The sequence below is a fragment of the Haliotis rubra genome, unplaced genomic scaffold (genome assembly GCF_003918875.1).
Source record: "Haliotis rubra isolate DU_JTF1 unplaced genomic scaffold, ASM391887v1 Scf145, whole genome shotgun sequence".
NCBI classification, from domain to species: Eukaryota; Metazoa; Mollusca; class Gastropoda; order Lepetellida; family Haliotidae; genus Haliotis; species Haliotis rubra.
Window position 1 is genome coordinate 865,259 of NW_025765392.1, and position 18,184 is coordinate 883,442.

Sequence of the window (18,184 nt, forward strand, 5' to 3'; positions counted from 1 at the left end):
ATGGGGAACGTGACAGCGCTGGACCCATGGGAACAGCTGAATGCATCGGGGAAACTAAGATCACTTGGGCCAGTCGGGTATTTCCTGTCCTCCGTGTATCTTGCCGCCATCGGTGAGTAAAGAATGGCATTCAATCGTACAAGCATGTTCCATGCTTTCATGGCATACCTGCAGTTTATATTTATAATCAGTTAGTATCAGTTCCTATTATGTTTCTAAGCTTGTACAGAAAGACCGATCATCCTGCAATAACAAAGTGTACTGTAAGCATGTCTACATTATGTTTCTAAGCTTGTACAGAAAGACCGATCATCCTGCAATAACAAAGTGTACTGTAAGCATGTCTACATTATGTCTCTAAGCTTGTACAGAAAGACCGATCATCCTGCAATAACAAAGTGTACTGTAAGCATGTCCACATTATGTTTCAAAGCTTGTACAGAAAGACCGATCATCCTGCAATAACAAAGTGTACTGTAAGCATGTCTACATTATGTTTCTAAGCTTGTACAGAAAAAACGATCATCCTGCAATAACAGAGGGTACTGTAAGCATGTCTACATTATGTTTCTAAGCTTGTAAAGAAAGACCGATCATCCTGCAATAACAAAGGGTACTGTAAGCATGTCTACATTATGTTTCTAAGAAAGTCTTCACCAGTATCTATGTCATATCCATTACTTTGTTTCCATGTTTTGGAACATCATTTATCGAGGTTTTGAACGTTTGTTAATGTGAAAGAGACCAATAATTTTTCATTGTATGAATCAGTGGTAAGTTTGTGCGTGTGCGTGTGCGTGTGCATGTGCGTGCGAGGGCGCCCACGTGTGTGTGTGTTTCAGCCAGGAAACCTTGTAATTATGCACATTAGAACGATATAGATATACATACATCAACCAAACCATCCTTTTTGCAGGTATCATCGCCACATTTGGCAACAGTCTCGTGTGCTATGTTATTTTGCGGAACAAGAAGTTGCGAGCAAGGTCTCACAACATGCTGCTTGTCAACATGGCTTTCTCCGACCTGTGTATCACTGCTTTCGGCTACCCATACACCACTATATCCGGCTTTGCCAACAAGTATATGTTTGGCTGGGTGTACTGCATCATGCAAGGCTTCCTCACGTTTACATTTGCAATGTCATCCATGAACACCCTAGCTGTCATCAGTATATACCGTTACGTTTCTGTTTGCAAGCCTCATCTCAGTAAGTATGACATATCGTGTTTATATATCTACCCAGTTATCCACAGTGGTTTCATAACATCGTATTCGGTGTAGACATTATGTACTCCATGCTCCATGTGGACAATGGGACCATTTATTAATAACCAATGCAGACGCTGGCACCAGTATTTCAGTCCGTTTGGGTTCAAATGAGAATAACCCGAAATGCCCCATATAGACATTGACACCAGTACTTCATGCCCCATATAGACATTGACACCAGTACTCCATGTCTCATATAGACATTGACACCAGTACTTCATGTCTCATACAGACATTAACACCAGTACTTCATGTCCCATATAGACATTGACACCACTACTTCATGTCCCATATAGACATTGACAACAGTACTTCATGTCTCATATAGACATTGACACCAGTACTTCATGTCTCATATAGACATTGACACCAGTACTTCATGTCTCATATAGACATTGACACCAGTACTCCATGTCTCATATAGACATTGACACCAGTACTTCATGTCTCATACAGACATTAACACCAGTACTTCATGTCCCATATAGACATTGACACCAGTACTTCATGTCTCATACAGACATTAACACCAGTACTTCATGTCCCATATAGACATTGACACCACTACTTCATGTCCCATATAGACATTGACAACAGTACTTCATGTCTCATATAGACATTGACACCAGTACTTCATGTCTCATATAGACATTGACACCAGTGCTTCATGTCTCATATAGACATTGACACCAGTATTTCATGTCTCATGTAGACATTGACACCAGTACTTCATGTCTCATATAGACATTGACACCAGTACTTCATGTCTCATGTAGACATTGACACCAGTACTCCATGTCTAATGTAGACATTGACACCAGTACTTCATGTCTCATACAGACATTGACACCAGTACTCCAGGTCTCATGTACACATTGACACCAGTACTTCATGTCTCATACAGACATTGACATCAGTACTCCATGTCTCATACAGACATTGACACCAGTACTTCATGTCTCATACAGACATTGACACCAGTACTCCATGTCTCATACAGACATTGACACCAGTACTTCATGTCTCATACAGACATTGACACCCGTACCTCATGCCCCATTTAGACATTGACACCAGTACTTTATGTCTCATACAGACATTGACACCAGTACTTAATGTCTCATTTAGACATTGACACCAGTACTTCATGTCTCATACAGACATTGACACCAGTACTCCAGGTCTCATGTACACATTGACACCAGTACTTCATGTCTCATACAGACATTGACATCAGTACTCCATGTCTCATGTAGACATTGACACCAGTACTTCATGTCTCATACAGACATTGACACCAGTACCTCATGCCCCATGTAAACAATGGCTCCAGTACTTTATGTCTCATACAGACATTGACACCAGTACTTCATGCCCCATATAGACATTGACACCAGTACTTCATGCCCCATATAGACATTGACACCAGTACTCCATGTCTCATATAGACATTGACACCAGTACTTCATGCCCCATGTAAACAATGGCTCCAGTACTTTATGTCTCATACAGACATTGACACCAGTACTCCAGGTCTCATGTACACATTGACACCAGTACTTCATGTCTCATACAGACATTGACACCAGTACTCCAGGTCTCATGTACACATTGACACCAGTACTTCATGTCCCATATAGACATTGACACCAGTACTCCATGTCTCATGTAGACATTGACACCAGTACTTCATGTCTCATACAGACATTGACACCAGTACCTCATGCCCCATGTAAACAATGGCTCCAGTACTTTATGTCTCATATAGACATTGACACCCGTACTTCATGCCCCATATAGACATTGACACCAGTATTCCATGCCTCATGTAGACATTGACACCATTACTTCATGTCTCATACAGACATTGACACCAGTACTCCATGTCTCATGTAGACATTGACACCAGTACTTCATGTCTCATACAGACATTGACACCATTACTTCATGTCTCATACAGACATTGACATCAGTACTCCATGTCTCATACAGACATTGACACCAGTACTTCATGTCTCATACAGACATTGACACCAGTACTCCATGTCTCATATAGACATTGACACCAGTACTTCATGTCTCGTATAGACATTGACACCAGTACTTCATGTCTCATACAGACATTGACACCAGTACTCCATGTCTCGTATAGACATTGACACCAGTTCTTCATGTCTCATACAGACATTGACACCAGTACTCCATGTCTCATATAGACATTGACACCAGTACTTCATGTCTCATACAGACATTGACACCAGTACTTCATGTCTCATACAGACATTGACACCAGTACTTCATGTCTCATATAGACATTGACACCAGTACTCCATGCCCCATATAGACATTGACACCAGTACTTCAAGTCCCATATAGACATTGACACCATTACTTCATGTCCCATATAGACATTGACACCATTACTTCATGTCCCATGAAGACATTGACACCAGTACTTCAAGTCCCATATAGACATTGACACCAGTACTTCAAGTCCCATATAGACATTGACACCATTACTTCATGTCCCATGAAGACATTGAGCCGAAGTGAAATGGTAGCCGGATCCTGAGGATATCTAGACTTGCTTCATTTGGGGCTTTAGCATTGCAGAAAGGGATAGGCAGGAGGGGGAATAATGTAGTTCATGGACAGTGAGACAGACTAGTTTAGGGCTCTGTTTTAAGTTTTGTCAGAATTGTCTGTGGAGATATGACCTTTGAGTAGCTGTTTGTCTGTATTAACGTACAGTGTCATCAAGACCAGTTATATGGTATTATTGCCTCTATCTCCCAGACTACAAGTTGACGGTCGGTTTCACCCAGTTCGTACTGTTCCTCACGTGGTTGTACACTGTGCTGTGGACGGCGCCACCACTGTTCGGGTGGAGCACCTACACCATCGAACCGTTCGGGACGTCGTGCAGCATTAACTGGACTAGTCCAAACGACTGGGACGTCGCCTACGTCTACTGCCTCGTAGTCTTCTGCTACCTCATCCACATTGCGATAATGTCCTTCTGCTACTACGAGATAGTGAAGAAGTCTTCGACCCTGAGAATCAACACTCGTAAAACTATGGACCTTGATGAAGCAAAGAAAGCCCACAAGATGAAAGTCGAGATGAAAGTGACGGGGGTAAGAAAGATGACTTACATTCAACTAGATTTAATCTGAAGGAAAATCGAGTTCTACGGATAGTCAACTTTTTTATTGGAATCTATTGCGACGTTCCGGTGTAGGTACTAACACCGTTATCAGGCATGTGATGTACCTAAACGTCGCACTCACTGCAATGAAGAAGTGGACTATCCATAGAACTTGGTTTTCCTTCATCTTTACACCTTCTAAAATGCCTCTAAAAGCAGATTTAATCTCATTAACATCAGATCTTAGTATGCCACGGCTTCTATGGACAAAACAATTAGAGCTCAAAGGTAACAGTTTCAAAATGGAGTCATTCAGTCTTGGCTACGTTTCAAATATTTTGACAAAGTTCTGAATTCTAAATCTTAAAGATCACATATACTCTAGGGGGTACAAATACATAAATCACTAATTGGCATCGTTATAAATAAAACCCCATCATTAAAACTACTCATTTCGATCTTTAATTAACTTAAAGCGACCTTTTTGACAACAGTGCACAATTCTCACCCGCGAACGAAATTTCAACCAATCAGAGGGGCGCATCTCCGTGACGTCATGTGAGGAATAGATATGAGGGCCGATGTAGAATTCATTCACATTTCAGGGGGTAAATTATCTTGTTTACAGGTTTGTATAAACCTGAAATCGGGACAATTGTTGTGAAAAATGAAAGCTATATGTTCTCACAATCTACTGTCATTTAATTTTGTCACCTGCTTTGCCAAGCTTCCGAGTTACAACTTGTTTTCATAGACGATTCTGTTAAAATCGCTTGGTGTCGCTAGGCCTTATTTGGTCGAACCAGACGCTAGTGATAGTGAAAACGATGATCAGCCTCGCTCATCACGGTTACGGTTAATTTCTTCAACCTAAACAGTGCGACATTAGGAAGGGTAGATGCCCATCAGATGCCGTTGTTTGAAAATATCCCCGGCAGTTCTTGTCTGATTGTAATAAAGTATCAAAGCAGTGTGGGCTTTTTCAGGTTTTCTAATGCCTGGATGGTATAATGACTGATCCAAATTGATCCCATTTCTGTGTTTTTTTACCTCGATATTTAATCATGTCATGTAAAAATCTGACGTCTATTACGTATGATCTTCAACATTGATATTTCATTTATTTGAATCCGTAAACTAAACAACCCCACTTTGCCATTGCTAGAAGAATCTGAAAATGTTCTTAGGTAAATAGGTACATACAGTTTTAGCACGCAGCAAATGCTTATATGTATTTCTTATGCAACAATGAAGTTCTGTTCGTATTCTCAAAACAGTGTCGGCCCATACGTTTTCACATGCAATTAAAATTGCATGCAATACAACAATTAATACTCCCTTGTTGTAACCCGTGTTAGGTGGTATAAACCTACACATGTTATGTGTCATCATTCACTTGATGGTCAGTTAATGAATTTATAACAGGTATAATTAGTGGTAACACCACTTAGATTACCCGACGGTGTATTCCCATACTGCCTACAGGTTAAAACATTATGATACGGTCCAGTGATCAGGAAGTGAATACACCAATCTGACCTGTTCTACACCTGCTAAAATTAACTTGACTAGTTAGCTGGTTAATTCTATGGTGTCTTCCCACTCTGCCTACAGAAGTTTAAGAAAATGACAAGTAGATGCACAGATATATACTAATATAATCCCCTAATTATCCCTTACTCCAAACGAAGCACCCCTTCTTCATTGATACTCGGGCTGTTCCTTTATTCTACAGGGCAAAAATCTTTTCCCACGCTGCCTACAATGTTTTTGTTGGCAGTTTGGGATGTAGGCAGTTTGGAACTGTGGGCAGTATGGGACCTGACCTACCCGACAGGGTTCCTATTAGGCAGTTCATGTGTCTGGGGTAAATATTCAACACTATAAACATCGATCAAAGGATTAACCGATAACACGCTGACTGATTAATTACTTTTATCTTGCACAGCGGATTTGTCAAAAGGTAGTGTTTATGTATAGGTAGATTTCCCAATCTATACTGAATACACTCTGTCGTAAAGTGTCTGTGTAAAAACAACGTCCTTCTTTCAAAGGATTAACCGCCAATACATTGATTGATTGCTCATTATTGGCTAACTAAATTACTTTTTGTTTAAAGAATGGCGGACATTATGCAATTAGTTGCCAGGTGTGCTATCTTGGGTGACCAATGAGACTATACACCAATGTGAAATACCTGAAACGATATATCACTTTTTCGCATATTAGACTGTTAAAAGACACATCACTTGGAACAGCTGCAGATGAATGGCATATCACTCGTTTTTGTGGATATTGATGGATACATTCCTCGAACAAGGTAATAGCCTGACATTGTTCCTATAACTTTAGTCTGTTTTAATTTTAATATTTGCATTTTGTTTTTATTCATTTGTCGTAGCATTCAACAGAATCATTGTTTTCGCCGTGAAGTGTAATGAGACAGACAACATACACTAGGGCGTGTGTGCGAATTATGATTCACATTGGCAAACTATAAAATGTCTCGATATCACAGTCCTGTTATAAATTCACTATACGTATCAGCAGATCGTCTGCTTTTTATTAAGTTTCAAAATGCATACAAGTATGATAATAAATTAAGATTATAAGACCAAATATAAAGACGTACATTGACTAGTATCTACATACTGATGAGTGGACGTTAACCACGTGAATGTAGCAAGAAATTTATCGCGCAGTATTGTCACTTCGACCCCCACCTCGCTTCCGTGGAAGAAATCGTTATGTTACAAGTTGTGTCATGCAAAATTCTTTTGGTCCTGATTCAAATACATATTTAACTACGAGTAGAAAGTAGTTTTGATTTTCTAACTAGATGAAAACAAGCCATAATCTCATTAATTCTTGAACAGACTTTAGCCCGTGACGTCACGATTTTTGAAAATGGCGGCGCCCTGTCGCGAACATCCGCCAGAATAAATGCTATGTAGGTTTGTTTTCACCGAGTTACAAAATCAAAATTACTTTCTCCTGGTAGTAATATATGTACTTGATTGATGGCCAAAAGGATTTTGCATGACATAGCTTATAACATAACAATTTCTCTCGTGGAGCGAGGTGGGTGTCAATATAACACTACTTACCATATTATTGCAGTCTAAGTAAACTTAGGCTCAGTATTATTCGTTACACTGCAATATACTGGTATACTGTTATACTGGTATAGCAGTGTAACGAATTATACTGAGCCTAAGTTTACTTAGACTGGATATTATTGTCACTTCGACCACAACCTCGCTTCCGTGGAAGAAATCCTTATGTTAAAAGTTGTGTCATGGAAAATCTTTTAGGTCATCAATCATATACATATTTTACTACAACTAGTAAGTAGTTTTGATTCTTTAACTTCCGTGAAGCGATCTGAACACACGTAAGATATCGTTCCAGGCTTCCACAACGCTCGCTTCGCACTCAAAAACATAACCATTTAGCACGATCTACGGGGTCCGGTGGAAATCAGTGCATGGTGACACCATCACCCGACCTCTAGGAGCAATTGACGGCAACGCAACGATTTGGCATGTCGGCGAAATGACGAGCTGGTTATACATTTTATATACAACTAACTGAAAATCCTTCCTCATATGACGTCACTTCCGGTTCGCTGCAGTGCTCTGTCGACAGAGTTACGAAACACCTCTCTTGGTTTCGTTGGCGGGCGAGAGAAGCAGGCGACATTTTGGCAACTTTTAATCGCTCGGTATTAATTAACCACAAGTTTTTTAAGAACGAAATTGGTGTTCCGCTTAAGACGAACCACACGTATTTCATATGTAATGGTTAAAGAGTACAAACAACAAAAGTTTATTTGTTCTTTAAAAGTAGAAAAAGAAAATTCTGGAATCAGTAATAGATGGTCGACATTGTATTGCAGTATTTCCCTTGACTTCGGAAAGGCTTCCATTTCAAATTTGTCATATTATCCCATTACGAAGAAAGTTAAACTATTTTAACAATCGGCATCAGTCGTACAGACACTCTGATTGGTCAAGCAAAAGTTCATTCTGACGTTACAAGTAATAGGGTATCCTTAACTCTTTGTGCAGCGGCTGTGAGCACTATGATCTGACTGTAATAATGTCTGTCCTGATTTCATTTTTGTCTGCATCAAGGTTAACACAGGGTCTTATTTGTCCGCAAATATGATTATATTTATCCACAGTTTCGTGGGTAATTAAACAAAAACATTAATTTAATTGAGAGTAGTTATCAAACGAATATGATGTGCAAAACTATGTTTGAATTATTAAGATAAATTATAACCAAACAATACATGTAATGATGTATGGAGAATACACGCAAAGACGCCATCCGCTTATATCACCATCACATCCGTTTTCGCCAATGTTCAAACGTCCGTGGATGTGACCATACGTTCGTGAGTGATCTCTGGCAGGGGTAAATGAAGCATGGTTCGAGAACAGCTGGAAGCACATATTCCTGTGTCTTTGCGTGCTGGCAAATCTACTTTCTCTACCTTGTTTCCCACGCTATTCGTAAACCATAATCAGCAGCCTTACTGCAGCGAGTACTCGTTGCCCTGAACATATTACTGGAAACCAATGCCTGACCTCTGAATTACTCTTCTTAATCCCTCCAAGATTACATTCACATATACCTGGATAGGGATTAGTGTGATAATAATCAACTGCCACTACATACTAATCCAAGTCAAATAAATGGATATAGATAGACCTTCACATAACGACTGGTTCGTACAGACTACAGCTTTATTTGATCATGCTACGTTGTTATGATTATAATGCCAGCTGTGAGGGACATCCTATTCACCTTTTTAGTGTTGAGTATCAATGCGAATAAATGACAACTTCCAAATGTGAACTGGCATCTGATTGTTCACTGTCCTGGTCGACTTTGAGAAAAGATAACGGTGGCTAGCCCTCAATCAACAGCATGTCGCTACATACAGATGCTTAATTGGCAACCTTGAAAACTCTATCAGACTTAACAAGGAGCATTAGTATGGTATATTCGCGGAGAGAGAATTGGTCTGAACGCCGCAGGGAACAGTGGTAAAGTTACAGCAGCTCGTTAGCTTAATATCGAATGCGAACGAAAGGTGATGCGGGTCTTCGGTGCTGACCATTTGGGTGAAATCCATAAGAGGGTTAGAGACTACACACCTAGACACATTATCAGGGCGTATCGGAATTCAAACCGGGAACAAAATTATCGACCAACAGGCTCCTGTACATTCTCAGAAATGTACATGCATGTTGGCAGTCATCGGATTATGTAGACAAGATGAAATATAAACACAGGCTTCAAGAATAGGAATGTTGACACCATAACCAGCAAACCTCCCTAAAGGAGCAACTAATAATTAATTGGTCTGGCTTTTTAAAGAATTATTATGATGAGTATGGCTTGTTCCAGATGTGCCTGACAATGGTCATCATCTTCACCATAGTATGGTCCCCCTACACCTTCGTGTGCCTGTGGTCAGTGTACGACCCTGACCTGCCAATATGGGTGACCACTCTCCCCACAATGTTCGCCAAACTGGCCAGCATGCTCAATCCATTCATCTACGTGGCCACTAACAACTCCTTCAAGGAAGCTGCGAGGGAGTTAATCTACGCACGACGGAACAAAATCCACGCCATTGAAGAATTTCGCAGAAAGAGGTGAGTGAGTGAGTTTAGTTTTACGCCCCTTTTAGCTATATTAATATTCAGCAATATCACGGCGGTGGACACCAGAAATGGGCTTCACACATTGTGCCCATGTGGGGAATCGAATCTGGGTCTTTGGGGTGACGAGCGAACGTTTTAACCAGTGGGCTACCCAATCGCCCCTCAGAAAGTTTGTGTTGCATATACAGTACATCCAGAAATTATTGAGAATTTAAGATTGTAATTTTATTATATTTTTTTCACTCATTACTCACGTATCAAATGTGAATATTAGCAGAACATAACTCCAGATTCAAAGACAGGTGAACAGTTAGTATTTTGTCAAGTCAACATGGGCAGCAATGCAGGCTTCAATGCGGCGGGGCATACTATTGATCAAAGAAGTTAGAAAGTCGTGGTCCATGCTGTCCCAATATCGGACCACCTCTTCTTTCATTTCAGCAATATTTGTCAGATTTTTCTTATTGACACTTTCTTTCATAAGTCCCCAAACATTTTCCATTGGATTTAGGTCAGGGCTATAGCTTGGCCAATCTAATAATGTCATATTTTGGGTCCGAAACCAGGCCTGTGAATGCTTTGAACGATGTTTTGGGTCGTTGTCCTGCTGGAAAATCCCAAAATTTCCATAGAACACGTGAGCAGATGGACGTAAATGTCCCTCGAGAATATCGGTGTACCGCTCACTGTTCATATTCCCTTCAAATACACAGAGGGGCGTTGCCCCTAACACAGATATGCCACCCCACACGTTAAATTTCGGACTGTACTTTGGGCGCTGATACAAAGGTTTTAAGTTTGTTTGGTCCAGAATTTCAGTGTATTAGGAAACAGCCACACAGAACTTTCATCTAAGAAAATCACATTGCCCCAGTTAAAATTTCTATGCTGTAAGCACCAGTTCAACCTTCGCTCCTTTTGTTCAGGTTTCATGATCGGTGATGGAATTCCTCGAATTTTCTGCCAACCCATTGCATGCAGCTCAGTTCTAATTGTCCCCTTACAGACAGCCACAGTTCCTCTATCAATCATATTCAGCCTTAAGTTTTGTAAACTCCTTCGCTTGTCTTTAGAAACAAGAATACCAAGCCGCCTCCTGTCACCGACAGTCAATTTTCTGGGCCTACCTGCGCCTCCCTGGTGCTCAATGCCATATCCATTTGCAATATCTTTCAAAACCCGATAAACAGTGGACAAAGGGATGCCTGTTCTACTTGAAATCACTTTAGCTGATCTGATGTCCTTGATATAATACTCTAAACTCAACTTCCTCTTCTCTAAATCATCCATACTGAGGATCACTGAAAATGTCGTCTGCTAGCAAGCTAACAAAGGGGGATAACTCATCACAAACTAATTAAAAAGGATTAACGGAGTTGTCTCTCTTGAATGAAACCAAGCACTTGATAGCTGTCAAGGTTGTTTATACTAGAAATCCAATTAAACATATTCCTAAAATTCTCAATAATTTCTGGTCATACTATACAATACATGTACACTCTTGGAATTCATACTAAGCATTTAATATTAACTTGTAACTGTTAGCAACATGTTATTAGATAGTTGATTTCAGTTTCTGTATTTCAATATGATGTGACATTGTGGGGAAAAAGAACAGATGTTAATCGTCACCAATCAATAACAAATCAATAATAGATATTTCATAAGAAAATATATAACCGGCGGTAGCGTAATATGACATTCCGGGAGTACATCAAGCTGTAAACAAGGTTCAAAGTGTCAATTCAATTATAATTAAAGATGTTTCAAACGTAATGCGAAGCGGGATTTGAAAATATTGTGAATTCTCTCGTGCATTAATTCATGTTGTAATATGTCTGTTTGTGCTTTTGATATGTATTCATGAAGAAATTGAGTACATTGAGGCTGGAAAACACCCTTTCATGAATTCAATTAATTAATTGATTAGCATAGTAGTAAGAATCTCAAACTCGCTCCTTACAAATACCAGTCCTTATGCCACTAGGGGTAGCCACGTGGTCAAATCATAATTCGCTAAGCCAAATGCTTCAAGGTGACGAGTAAATTCCTGGTGTCTCCTGACGTGATATTACTACATTAGTGCTCACACTCACTTATGCACCAATTATCTTCATATAACTTTACATACTAGTAAATTATGAACCTTGTATTTGGGACTTTGGATCCAAGCGTGAATTGCTTAGAACAGCTAACATGTATTTACAATGTGCGGATAGCTACGTCATAAGTGGAAATATTGTCGGCCATGTTGATGGTTGATACTCTCCCACAACATGTATTATAAGTTAATAGCATTATGACTTGGGGTATACGGGGTTTTATATATGCGTCCCTTGTTGGGCCGGAGGCGAGATGGATAAAACCTAGCGAGGGACGCATAACAACCCGTATACCCCGAATCATAATGCTACAACGTATAATACATCATTCGTCACCACTCGCCCCTTTCCGTAAACTCCAAGAAGACTCGTCCCCCTATCAATGCTTGTTATGTGCGAAAATACGACAAACCAATCAGAACGCGCGTAATGGATGCAGTGCTTTGATAAAAATAATCCCGACTACTTAAATCGTTTATGGCGTTATGCTATTGTTTAAAAAATCATGAAAAATATATATCGTCTTATTGAAAGTACTAAGAACGTAGCTAAAAGAATTGTTCTGTCTAATGTAAAGTTTTTGATAAGAATCATACGATTGACGGTGAGAGGTTCAAATACACGCACGTGAGTTTGTTGACAAAACGGATCTCATGGGTCCAACTGAGTGTATTTCTGGCGATCTTGCGGGGCTTGTTGTGGAGATTGTACGTGCGCTTCCAAACGTTTTTGGAAATTATAGATCGCTACGAGTTTCAAAACAATAATATTATATCTGTATGTAACTAATCAACATTGGGTTTATATGTCACATCACTGGGAATATTTTAGTCTCACTTTTGTTTGGTCATTCATATGTTTTTCAGCGATTTCCTTTAAAATTCCATCGGGTGTGTGACAGCAACGTAACACGAATGCTCAATTTGGGAAATATTTCAAAGTCATTTTTGAGTATCTGCTTTGGGATTTAATGTAGCTGAAAAGATTATTTTATTTGTTATTCAATAAAAAATATTCCCATTTATGATTAATAAACCCTATTCACAAATATAATTGAAAATATAAGGTGAAAAGCTGATAATAATTACGTCAGTATATGTCTTTAAAATATGTTTTTCTCCTTTCTTTTAGTTGTATCAAAGAGGTGTAGTTCTTTAAAATAAAAAAGCAAAAACAAAAACAGCAATACAATGTACGAGTGCTTCGGTGATATTAAGTACCATTGGAATCAAACAGGAATAGAGTTATCGTTCTTGTTTAAAGTAGTTCTGATGTTCATGCGCCAATATGAAATCCTTTCAGAGGGGCACGAGTCGCTATTCGGCTTGTCCCGGAATAACACGAGTTGGCCACGAATGATAATACATGTTGTGGGAGAGTATCAAGAACGTACTGAGAACGAGTTTGATGTGATGGGGGTATTAGGTTTCATTCATCTCGCCTCCGGCTTGGCGGGGTATAAATGATTTATTCTCACTCGCAAAGATTTATATCCCGCTTGAGTGGTGTACGGCTGTGCACCGAGCATACATGGTAATTTGCTCAATGTCACGTGAACCAATCAGAGATGGACATTCATACATGAGGTAGAATAATATATTCTTGTGTCCTTCTCTCCAGGAGGGGGACGGAGAAGTCCATCTACACGATTGACCGGACCAAGGAAGGTATCTACATAGGTGTGGCGGAGGTCAAGATATCAACCAGAGACACTACATTCTTCTGACGACTTGTCAGCGTTCGGTCCTATTTGCGGCATTGTTATCCCAGTTGACTGGGTTACTGTCAAGTGGAAATGTTAACTTGGCGCTTCATGTGTTTGTGTGGTTGCCAACATCTGCTGCCGTCGAATTCCCTATTCGTGTGACTAGTCTGGCCGTGGTTACATCTCATCGTAGCTAAACCAGACATCAGGAATGTCAAACCGATAGATTAGTTATAACGATAGCGCGGCCATGACAGGTGTCCTTCAATTATACCCTGATACCTCGCATAGAATGTTGAAATGGCGTTTGTCTTGTATTCATGTTGTCCTATTCAGGATTTGTATCCAGCATAATGTATTAGTAATCTGAGGTGGGATGAGGCGTGAAGGTTGAGGCGAGGTGAGTTGAGGTGGGGTGAAATAGCATTTTGATAACTACGCTTATATAGCGACCTGCAGACACATGTATGTTTGTCTGGCACTGTGTGCGTGTGCGTGCGTGCTTGCATGTTTGTGAGAGAATGATAGATCATCAGGCACAATTTATTCTTATAAACGCACGTTCCGTATGTCACCATGATCCTCATCAACCGTCCATTGATCTCCTGCGGTATCCGGCCTCGCTTATAAGCCAGGTGTTTGGGTGTTCGATTATTCCACTCAACCAACACAGTGATTTAGTATCGTATTCTCTTTTTGTGATGTAGTATCGTATTCTCTTTTTGTGATGCAGTATTGGTTTCTCCTTTGGTGATGAAGATTTGCTTTCTCTTTCTTGATTTAGTATCGTATTCTCTTTTTGATTTAGTATCGTATTTTCCCCTTTTTATTTAGTATCGTTTTCTCTTTTTGTGTTGAAGTATTGTTTTCTCTTTCTTGATTTAGTATCGTATTCTCTTTTTGATTTAGTATCGTATTCTCTTTTTGATTTAGTATCGTATTCTCTTTTTGATGTAGTATCGTATTCTCTTTTGTGATTTAGTATCGTATTCTCTTTTTGTGCTATTCGTTGATCAAGAAGTGTGTGAAGTTAGTAGCATTGATCTATTGATTTTTAAAGATTGGAATTCAATATATGTATTCGTTTATGGACGTGTAAACGACACACCTGAGTAAAATATCAAAGTACCCAGATTCTCGACTTTGTTACGTGCTACTCCATAAAAGTGCAAGCATCGTTTCTTTCAAGGAGTGAGTTTTTTGAGTGAGTTTAGTTTTACGCCGCACTCAGTTTCTTTCAAAGAGGTGCTATTGAAATGAATTTTATACGCACAGCTTTCAGTCATACCAAAAGGACAATGTGTCAACTTGCATTTGTAAGGGTGACCAAATCGACAAAAGTTCAAGACAGCCCAAAATTCGTCAAATAATGATACAATTTGAAGAAACACGGAAGAGCAATCAGATCGACATAAACCGAAAATTCGACACACAGGAGTTCGACACAACGGTGCCTAGTTGTGTGTAGATGTCGTAGGCAGTAGATGTTCTCTTCACAAGACATAACGCGTTTTAGACTTCTGTATCCACTGTTGAAGTGTAACAAGATGTACACGTATTTATATCACTCAATGTCATTTGAGTACCTACTTAGTGGTTGGATTTAGCGCTATATAAATTTTCACATTTTTATTATTTTAGTATTATTCAGATAGACGTGTCAGTACACGTTGAATAATGTTAGCTATAGATTCAACTGTACATACAATAATCTATATGTCACTGTGAAACGACTTACTGTATTTCCTCTCATAAGCGCCAGACTTCCAGACCCGGCGTTTATTTGAGGCCCGGCGCTTATTAGAGATACGGCGCTTATTGCGCTTACGGTCATGTCCCATTAGTCCTACGCCCATTAGTCATACTCCCACTAGTCATACAGCAAATGAGGGATTAATTAAAACAACAACAGGCATATACCCTTTGCGCAAAATGGACTAGTCCGCTAATTAGAGGGTTTGAGGTTAGTTGAATCTCTAACACTGAGAATGCCACAGTCTTTGATAATAAAAACAGAAACGAATGTTACTAAAGTAACTTACATTGAAGTTATATGAACATAGTACACCACAACCGTTGATAATCAAAACATTTTAATCAATGTTAAACTTTTAAAAAAACATAAACTAGTGCACAGAAGTTACTAGTACATGTTATAGACTCTAGCATATCACTCTTGTTATCGTGGCAGGATTGATTGAAGTGAAATACGTCACCTCTAGGCGAGGTACACAACAGGTACTGTTTCAAGGTCACCTTCACAACAAGACTGACTGACTGACTGACTGAGTTTGGTTTTACGCCGCTTTAAGCAATATTCCAGCAACATCACGGCAGGGGACACCAGAAATGGGCTTCACACATTGTGCCCATGTGGGGATTCGAACCCGGGTCTTCGGTGTGACGAGCCAACGCTTTAACCACTAGGCTACCCCACCGCCCCTTCACAACAAGAATTCTACAAAGGAACACTATAACCACTGGAGGTGTGTTGTGAAGACTTGCCAGGGTAGAGTTACTACAGTTAGAAACCGTGTCAGGAACTCCACTCCTCACAACCCTGGCGCACAAGAAGCTGGTCAACACTGTGAGGTTCATCAGCAACATGAAGAAGAGGGCCAGAAAAGAGATGAACCCAATGCCAACCCTGTATCAGGAAGCAGTTGCCTCATCTACCATCCTATGCAAGCCTTAGCAGTGCCCTCTACTGACATAGAAGACACACCATACCAGCACTCCCCCAGACAAGAGGTGATGTGGAACTTTGGTGCTGCCATCCAGGGAAGAAAGCGAGTGTATCGCGAGAAGGAAAACAGACTCGTCCAATTGTGGGACCAACTTAAAGCAGGCCAGAAAAACTCAGTTCAATTTCTGGATGATGTTTGTCTACCTCTACCTAACTGACCATTAATTGCGAAACTGTGAATTTAAGTTATGAAGTTATTTAAATAAAGAATAATGTGTTAATCTTACAGTCTAAGTGTACAGATTATGTATGTATACTATGCTTAAGATCAGATTATATATGTACACTATCCACAGATCAGATTATATATGTACACTATCCTCAAGATCAGAGTATTTATGTACACTATCCTCAAGATCAGATTATTTATGTACACTATCCTCAAGATCAGATTATGTATGTACACCATCCTTAAGATCAGATTATATATGTACACTATGCTCAAGATCAGTTTATATATGTACACTATCCTTAAGATCAGATTATATATGTACACTATCCTTAAGATCAGATTATATATGTACACTATCCTCAAGATCAGATTATATATGTACACTATGCTCAAGATCAGATTATATATGTACACTATCCTCAAGATCAGATTACACTATCCTCAAGATCAGATTATATATGTACACTATGCTCAAGATCAGATTATATATGTACACTATCCTCAAGATCAGTTTATATATGTACACTATTATTTTGTATCAAGATCAGATTATATATGTACACTATGCTCAAGATCAGATTATATATGTACACTATCCTCAAGATCAGATTATATATGTACACTATCCTCAAGATCAGTTTATGTATGTACACTATCATCAAGATCGGATTATGTATGTACACTATTCTCAAGATCAGATTATGTATGTACACTATGCTCAAGATCAGATTATTTATGTACACTATCCTCAAGATCAGATTATATATGCACACTATCCTTAAGATCAGATTATATATGTACACTATCCTTAAGATCAGATTATTTATGTACACTATCCTCAAGATCAAATAATATATGTACACTGTGCTCAAGATCAGATTATATATGTACACAATCCTTAAGATCAGATTATATATGTACACTATCCTCAAGATCAGATTATATATGTACACTATGCTTAAGATCAGATTATATATGTACACTATCCTCAAGATCAGATTACACTATCCTCAAGATCAGATTATATATGTACACTATGCTCAAGATCAGATTATATATGTACACTATCCTCAAGATCAGATTATATATGTACACTATCCTTAAGATCAGATTATGTATGTACACTATCCTCAAGATCAGTTTATATATGTACACTATTATTTTGTATCAAGATCAGATTATATATGTACACTATGCTCAAGATCAGATTATATATGTACACTATCCTTAAGATCAGATTATATATGTACACTATCCTCAAGATCAGTTTATGTATGTACACTATCATCAAGATCGGATTATGTATGTACACTATCCTCAAGATCAGATTATGTATGTACACTATGCTCAAGATCAGA

At 39.1% G+C, this 18,184-nt stretch overlaps 1 protein-coding gene across 1 annotated transcript; it reads left to right on the forward strand.

The window, feature by feature from the left end:
• Positions 1–13,929, forward strand: LOC124269433 (visual pigment-like receptor peropsin). Its single transcript, XM_046704438.1, has 5 exons — positions 1–112; positions 917–1,210; positions 4,069–4,409; positions 9,842–10,092; positions 13,824–13,929. The coding sequence occupies exons 1-5, from the start codon at positions 1–3 to the stop codon at positions 13,927–13,929; spliced, it is 1,104 nt and encodes a 367-aa protein (XP_046560394.1).
• The last annotated feature ends 4,255 nt before the right edge of the window (positions 13,930–18,184 follow it).